This window comes from Bos indicus, chromosome 10 (assembly GCF_029378745.1).
Source record: "Bos indicus isolate NIAB-ARS_2022 breed Sahiwal x Tharparkar chromosome 10, NIAB-ARS_B.indTharparkar_mat_pri_1.0, whole genome shotgun sequence".
Classification (NCBI taxonomy): Eukaryota; Metazoa; Chordata; class Mammalia; order Artiodactyla; family Bovidae; genus Bos; species Bos indicus.
This window is the reverse complement of record NC_091769.1, coordinates 73,647,898-73,656,278: the sequence shown is the minus strand read 5'-3', so window position 1 is coordinate 73,656,278 and position 8,381 is coordinate 73,647,898. Positions and strand designations below refer to the sequence as shown.

General features: G+C 36.6%; 1 protein-coding gene across 3 annotated transcripts in view; it reads right to left on the bottom strand.

Moving 5' to 3' along the window:
• HIF1A (hypoxia inducible factor 1 subunit alpha) overlaps window positions 1-8,381 on the bottom strand; it is a 44,902-nt gene that overhangs the window by 24,753 nt on the left and 11,768 nt on the right. For 2 of the 3 annotated variants that reach the window (XR_011568948.1, XM_070797696.1), the window contains exon 1: window positions 478-615. The exons of the other annotated variant lie outside the window; for it this stretch is intronic. Coding sequence is in view for 1 of the 2 variants with exons in the window: in XM_070797696.1 (XP_070653797.1) it covers window positions 478-521 (44 nt within the window). In the remaining variant the exon portion in view is untranslated. Of the gene's footprint in view, window positions 1-477; window positions 616-8,381 lie in introns of those variants that run through there. 3 annotated transcript variants of the gene reach the window in all.

Sequence of the window (8,381 nt, the reverse complement as noted above, 5' to 3'; positions counted from 1 at the left end):
TCTTTAGGCAACTCTTCCAAGAATAAAACCAGTTAGAAAGATTTTCGTAAGTCATCCAAGCAGAACCATCTTTCTTTGCATCACTGTAGCATTATCTATTCCTCCTGACCCAGCTGAAGGTAGACAAGGCTAACCTGGTTCTGGCCTTAGCTGCTTCTTTAGTAGCTATTGTTTATTAATACCTACTACATGTCAAATATTATCCTGTACTACTTCTCTCAAAACAATCTGTAAATAGATTAAATATTATCCCTATTTTATATATTAGGAATCTGGGATTCATTAGGTTAAAAATAGCCATGCTGTAGCAGACAGGATTTGAATGTAGGTGTTTTCTTATTTACTTTTCTGCTCTTCCACAAGGCTTTATCTTCTTAATGCAAAATGTGGCTTCTACCTCAAATAGCTGCTCTCCTATGACCCTCAACCTAATCCAATTAAGTCAATTATTTATTAAATGTTGAAAATAACCATTACCATTTACTAAGCACTGAGCAGTATGTTAAGGATCTTCCCAGCATTATTTCAGTTAATCTTCCTTATATTCTACGAACTAAGTACATAATTGCTTCCAGGTAAATCTCTTCGCCCTCCAGCAATCTGCAAAGCTACAAAGATTCAATCACAGAAGTAACATGCCCAAAAACAAGCAAGGTCCTCCTCAGAGTATGCTCCTGTTAAGCTGTATAATAAAAAGCGAAATTCTAGCATCTGCCTTGTGACAACAGTGGTGATAGTTTTAGCACTTGCTCAAGTTTGTGTGCTCATCTGACTTTTACACGTTCATAAGGCATGTGAATATTTGCTATTATTAGTAAGTGAACTTTGATAGAAAAAGTTCAATTCAAGCATCTAGATCAATTTAACTTGAGTATCTAGAGATTTAAGGTGAGCTATTAAAAAATATTACTACTTATAACTTGGTATTTGTGAATCAGGATTATCTCAATGCTGTAGAATTTTTTTAAAAAAACACAAAAATATATTACATGCTTAGGCTAACATGAAAATCTGACAATGTCCTCAGTCTAAAACTTCATTTTTTTATTTGCATTCACTGTTCTCATTGACTTTAAGTAGATGTTTTAAATGTACAATAATAAAAGTTTAACATCTCAGATACTGCTTCTCTCACTTCTTTACACTTATGGATTGGCAGGTAAGAGGCAGAAATGGCAGTGGGAAACAGATTCCTATCTGGTTCAAGTAAAATCAACAACAACAACAAAAGAGTGATAATCAATGATCTTATGATAAACATGGATATTGGTTCAAATGCCATATTTAGTCCAGGTAATCAGAATTTTACCAGAAACTTCCATCAGATTTACTAAGCCCTCTTTCATTTAATTACTCAACCAAATCTAAGCTACCAACAAATTACTGCCCAACTGAAATACTTGGTGAAAAACAAATCCTTATATTACATATTATATGCTTTTAAAGGGCATCTGATCAAGCTAACCATCATGATGCATTATCTCCATACTTTTAGAAATATTTGTATTGTTCAGAACTTTGAAGATAATGATTGTCCAAGATATGGCAACTAAGTTTATAAGACAAATCCATTACAAATGACAGTTTGGAAAAAACATTTAAAGGACAACGTATAAGCTAGTGAAGACTGTGAGAACAGGAATTTGAGCATTAGCCAAGTTTTTAGAAAAAAAAAAAATAAGCCTTATCAAAAAAGTAATATGATACCTCAAGAGTTGACAAACCTAAGTTAGATGAAGAAGGTGATGAAAATCAGTATATCTTCTATTCATAATCAATCTAGACATAAAGCAATCAGGAGACCTGTAATAAAGATTTAATGAAGAAATTTATCTGGTGTTTTTCACATGTGACTATAGGAGCTCTTAAAACATTTCTCAGGTTAAAACTAAAACTTCCAAAACTCTTAATAAAGTTTCAGCATCTGAACTGCCCAGTTTCTTGTCTACTCACAGGAAGGCTCTTTTTATCAGGTCATACCTCATAGAATTATAGTACTTCTGGTAGAACATGGAGTCTAGGTTCCACAAAGGAGAATCCTGTACTATTTACTTACTTATTCTTAGATGGCACAATACAACTTTTGTAGACCAGAACAGGCAGATTTTTAGCATGCAAATAAGGGCACCGTTTTTCTCTAAATTATAAATTCCATCTATGTTGTTTTTATTAAGTACAGATCAAGTAAAGTTCTGCCATTAATATGTCTGCATAAGGTGCCATTCATAATCTGATAGTCATGCTAGAAATCAGTCAAGAGTACAGTAAAAATTCGGTCTTTTGAATAGTTTGCTTGCCCATTTCCATGACCATTTTAGAATCAATGTTTGAGTAAACCAGCAATACAGCTCAATCTTTGTGATACTCTAGTTTTCACATACTTATTATTTCATTATTTCATTATTATTTAACATACAGTACTGGACAAAAAGCTTACAGTTATACCTTCATATGATTTTGTATAGGAAATACATTTATAGCTACAGTCTTATTCAGTTTCTTGTGTACAGAGTTCATGAATAAGCAGTAGCCATTTTACAGAGAATGACAATTATTCTTCGGATTAGTAAGAATAAAAAATAATTGCATATGTTCATTCATCTGTATTGTCTACTAATTGCACAAGAAAGGCCTGTTGGCATTCCTAATTGTAAATGACTTTAAGAACTGAAGTTAGATCATAATCATTCAAAATGTTAACAGATGATCAGACATTTCTAATAAAGTTAATGTATAAATTTCTTAAAAATCAACTCTATTATTTGCTGCTTTAAATATTCTTTCTGACCTTGAAGGTACAAGTTGTTGTTTTGCACTTCTTGTGTAAGTATTTATATAAGATAGACATTCTGAAGTGAAATTCCATGATCTAAAGGATGTGGCATTTAAATTATCCTTTCCAAAACAGTCTGTTTCCATTTTTTTGTCTCTGCCAAACCACGAATGTGTGCATTTATTTGCCCATGTTTTCTGGGCATATTATTTCTGCGCATAATATATCAATATTATGGATCTTTTTTATCATTCTAATTTTTGCCAAGCTGTTAGGTAAAAATTGTGTATCTCACTGTTTTCACTGCCCAGTACTTCTTCATGTCTCCTCAGGTCAGAGGAAATACCAAGGAAATTTTCATTCTTTAGTTGGCATTTTGGCCTGCAGCTTTGAGTCTAAACATCTATACATGGTACATACTACGTACACATTGGTATTCTAAACGTTTTTCAACTATTAACTTATTTAACTTATTTAAACCTATATGCAGGTCAGGAAGCAACAGTTAGAACAGGACATGGAACAGACTGGTTCCAAATAGGAAAAGGAGTACACCAAGGCTGTATATTGTCACCCTGCTTATTTAACTTCTATGCAGAGTACATCATGAGAAACACTGGGCTGGAAGAAGCACAAGCTGGAATCAAGATTGCTGGAAGAAATATTAATAACCTCAGATATGCAGATGACACCACCCTTATGGCAGAAAGTGAAGAGGAACTAAAAAGCCTCTTGATGAAAGTGAAAGAGAGTGAAAAAGTTGGCTTAAAGCTCAACATTCAGAAAACGAAGATCATGGCATCTGGTCCCATCACTTCATGGGAAATAGATGAGGAAACAGTGTCAGACTTTATTTTGGGGGGCTCCAAAATCACTGCAGATGGTGATTGCAGCCATGAAATTAAAAGACGCTTACTCCTTGGAAGGAAAGTTATGACCAACCTAGATAGCATATACAAAAGCAGAGACATTACTTTGCCAACAAAGGTCCATCTAGTCAAGGCTATGGTTTTTCCAGTGGTCATGTATGGATGTGAGCGTTGGACTGTGAAGAAAGCTGAGCACCAAAGAATTGATGCTTTTGAACTGTGGTGTTGGAGAAGACTCTTGAGAGTCCCTTGGACTGCAAGGAGATCCAACCAGTCCATTCTAAAGGAGATCAGTCCTGGGTGTTGTTTGGAAGGAATGATGCTAAAGCTGAAACTCCAATACTTTGGCCACCTCATGCGAAGAGTTGACTCATTGGAAAAAGACTGATGCTGGGAGGAATTGGGGGCAGGAGGAGAAGGGGACGACAGAGGATGAGATGGCTGGATGGCATCACCGACTCAATGGACGTGAGTTTGAGTGAACTCTGGGAGTTGGTGATGGACAGGGAGGCCTGGCGTGCTGCAATTCATGAGGTCGCAAAGAGTTGGACACGACTGAGCAACTGAACTGAACTTAAATTATTATATCATCACTGTATTACAGATAATGGAACGTGAACAGTTTACCCAAGTTTACGTAGTTAATAAATGGTAAGCCTGTATTCAAATAAGCAGTCTGACTCTAGAAACCATGGTATTAAATAACACTAGACTATGCTGCCTCTCAGAAACTTATTTTAATTACCAAGATAAGTACTTATAAGTCCAGACCATTATTATAAAGTTCAAAATTGGTTTTCTTCACATCTCCAAAGACATAAAGGGGAGGTACAGGGATTGGCTTTGGAATTTAGAACCTGATCCTCAACTATTCAGAGGAACTCTTTTCTGGAGTCTGCTTGTAAATCCAAACTTCTAATCGAAAGGCAAGGCCTCTTTCTGCCCCACTAACTACCTCTTAAAGCAAAACAACTTTTAATTGGTACTGCCAACCACTAAGGGGAGAGAATCAGTTATCCAATCTACCTCATATACTCTCACTAGACTTTATTTTTAATTTGTACAAAGGAGTATCTCTGTACTTAATTTGAATATCTTGTTGGTGTTTTATTTGCATAACATTCAGCTCCCCAAAGTAAAACCAATCTGCATACATACTTCAGGAGATCTGGCCAGGCATAAGCCAATTTCCAAGATACCTTATTTACATAAAGTACCATGAGAGAAAAGATGTAGAGAATCCCCCCCGCCACCAAACACTTACTGAGCACTTACTATGTGCTAGGCACTGTGTACTGCTTTCACATACATACAATGCTTTCATTATATGTATTTAATTGTCATAATATTTTAGAGAACCAAAACACTAGATGGGAAGTGACCTTCCTGAACCTCAGAATAAACTTCATTCAAGAACTATTAATTCAACAAATATTTATTGAATATATATCAAGTACTATGCACTGTGTAGGAACTCGGAATATAGTGATAAGCAGAAGAGAACTCATGGAACATAGCCAGCCTCCCCCTTAGTCTACTAAAGTAGTTACTTAATGCAATATTCGCAAATGCCAGTCAAGGAGCATTGTAATTACCTGGGAAAGTCAACATTTCAAACTTCTGGGCTCTATCTTTGTAAATCTGATTCAGTAGATCTGAAGTAGAGCCCCCAAATCTGGGTTTTTTTAAACTCCCAGAATGTGCATTATACACAGTGAAATTTAGGAATCATTGACTGAACTAATCTTCACTGTCACATTCATTTAATGTTGCCCTCAAATTACTACCTCAATGATACTTTCAAAGTAAGAGCTCTGATATTATGTCCTTAAAATCCCATCAAATGTACACTTCACAAAGTCTAATTATTCAGGTGAAACCTTCCTTTAACTAGTTTTCCTGCCCATCTCTTCATCCTCATCATTTCCCACATTTCTTCAGCCACAGTGTAGTTACTCAGAAGCATAATACCTTATTCATTTCTGGCTCACTACTCTACTCTCTCTGCTGAGGTATCCTTCTCAATATGTAACTTGGTAAATTTATGTGAGAAACTCAAAATTCAATTCCATCATCATTTTGTCTCTGCATTCTGTCTTTCAAAACTGCTCCTCTCCCCTAGATCTGACCATTCTGGTTATTTAAATAGTCCCTTAACGGAGAAGGCAATGGCACCCCACTCCAGTACTCTTGCCTGGAAAATCCCATGGATGGAGGAGCCTGGTAGGCTGTAGTCCATGGGGTCGCTAAGAGTCGGACACGACTGAGTGACTTCCTTTTCACTTTTCACTTTCATGCATTGGAGAAGGAAATGGCAACCCATTCCAGTGTTTTTGCCTGGAGAATCCCAGGGACAGCAGAGCCTGGTGGGCTTCCGTCTATGGGGTCGCACAGAGTTGGACACGACTGAAGTGACTTAGCAGCAGCAGCATAGTCCCTTAAAGCTTCTTGGAGGCAGGAAACTGCCTCATTCATTTGTGTTCTTAGTAGGCAATGTGCACAAGTGGCTTTAGTACTTTGCCCAAATCTGCTATTTGATTTGACTTCAGCACTGAATTTGTGCTTTACCAGCACTCCTATGATCCTATAGATTACAATCATAATTAAACAGCATAACAATGTCAGCACTATGAACAAGGCATACTATTGGGATTTACTGTGATTATCCAGATATGCACTTTCAAATATAAGTAAGCATACTACACATAACTTAGAATGGGGGAAAAAGCTAAAAAAAAAAAAAAAAAAAAAAAATTCACTAAGCAGTATTAACAGTGAATAGCACCAATATCATCACCAAGGAAGAGTAAGTGATCTCAACAGAGGAGAGATTTAGAGCACAGGCAGAGAGCTGAGAAACTAGAATACCAACTTGCTAAAAAGAAACTTGAAGTTTAAGATTACTTCCCTTATCACTGCAATCTATGTCAGGAAAATGCATGACATATAGTTAATGTTAACCACTTAAATCAACACCTTTATCACATTTATTTTATGTCATCCTAGGCCATCTGGAAACATGATAGCTGATTCACTTTGTTTTCTATATAATCTTTTCCAAGAGAGTCTTGTAATTATTATAATTCATGAAAATTTTCATTAAGTTGATTTCTAACCTCGTTTCCCCCCCCCCCAAGGGAGGGTTACCCTTAGACAAGTATTTTGTATTTATTATTAAAAGTATTCTTATTATTCCTGGAGGAATAAATGGCTACCCACTCCAGTGTTCTTGCCTGGAGAATCCCAGGGACGGCGGAGCCTGGTAGGGTAGCACAGAGTCGGACACGACTGAAGTGACTTAGCAGCAGCAGCATAGCAGAAATTTAACAGGCTAGCCAGCAAATTTGAAAAATGAGAAAAACGTATTTTTAGTTATAACTACATATATATATATATATCCCTAGCTATCTAGGTGGCTCAGTGGTAAAGAATCCGCCTGCCAATGCAGGAGACACAAGAGACCTGGTTTGATACCTGGGTCAGGAAGATTCCCCTGGAGTACGCAATGGCAACCTACTCCACTATTCTTGCCTAGAAAATCTCATGAACAGAGAAGCCTGGCAGGCTACAGTCCATGGGGTAGCGAAGAGTCGGACATCACTGAGTGACTGAGCATGCACGTACATACACACACCACAACTATGTTTGTCAGGCAGAACACTGAACTGAGTGAGCAGTAAAATTGCTGGGAGAACAAGATACAACTGCTGGGAATAAGAAGCTAGAGGTGATAACTCAATGATAAGTCAGTAATAAAGTGTGTGCACAGTAAAACCAGTAACTTTTCTTCAAAAAGATCAGAGCGTAATTAGGCTTTGCATGCGTGCTCAAGTAGTGTCCAACTCTTTGCGACCCCATGGACGGTAGCCTGCCAGGCTCCTCTATCCGTGGGACTTTTCAGGCAAGAATACTGGAGTGGATTGCCATTTCCTCCTCCAGGAGATCTTTCTGACCCAGGTATGGAACCCCTGTCTCCTGCATCTCCTGCACTGGCAGATGGATTATTTACCATGGAGTAAAGATGATTACATGAAAAATGTGACAATGGTGCAATGTTTTTTCAGTTCTCTGAAATAATTTTTTATAAGTCAGTTCTGAAAACTCTTTAATCAATGTCACAAACATCAAAGCATCAAGATTCACTCTCCGTAACAGCTGTGATTTAACAGCTTTCCCAAAATCATATCACCTACTCTACCACTCTTCTCCCTTTGCGTTACCTCCCTTCTCACCTTGTAAATTCCTTTCCATTTCCCTTATCATATGCTTTCTGATAGTAACAGAACTGAGACTGGTAATCAAGGTCAGTGACATTAAACTTTACACATGCGTATATTCAAAAAAACGTGTCCTTTTTATTATCTTTATTTATTTGGGTTTTCTTTAACTCAGCAATATTTTATATAAATATTTTATAGGTCTTGCATCTCTTTTTGCCAAATTTATCCCTAAGCATTTCATAATTATAATTTTTAAATGGTATTTTAAAATTTAATTTTTGATTCTTTGTTAGTTTATAGGACAAGTAGAAAGAAAAATCGGTAAGGATATAGAATTAAAAAAAAAATTTTTTTTTGATGTGGAGCATTTTTAAAGACTTTGTTGAATTTGTTACAATATTGCTTCCATTTTATATTTTAGCTTTTTAGCCCTCAGGCATGTGGGATCTTTACTCTCTAACCAGGGATCCAACCTACAATGCCTGCATTGGTAGGTGAAGTCTTAATCACTGGACCACC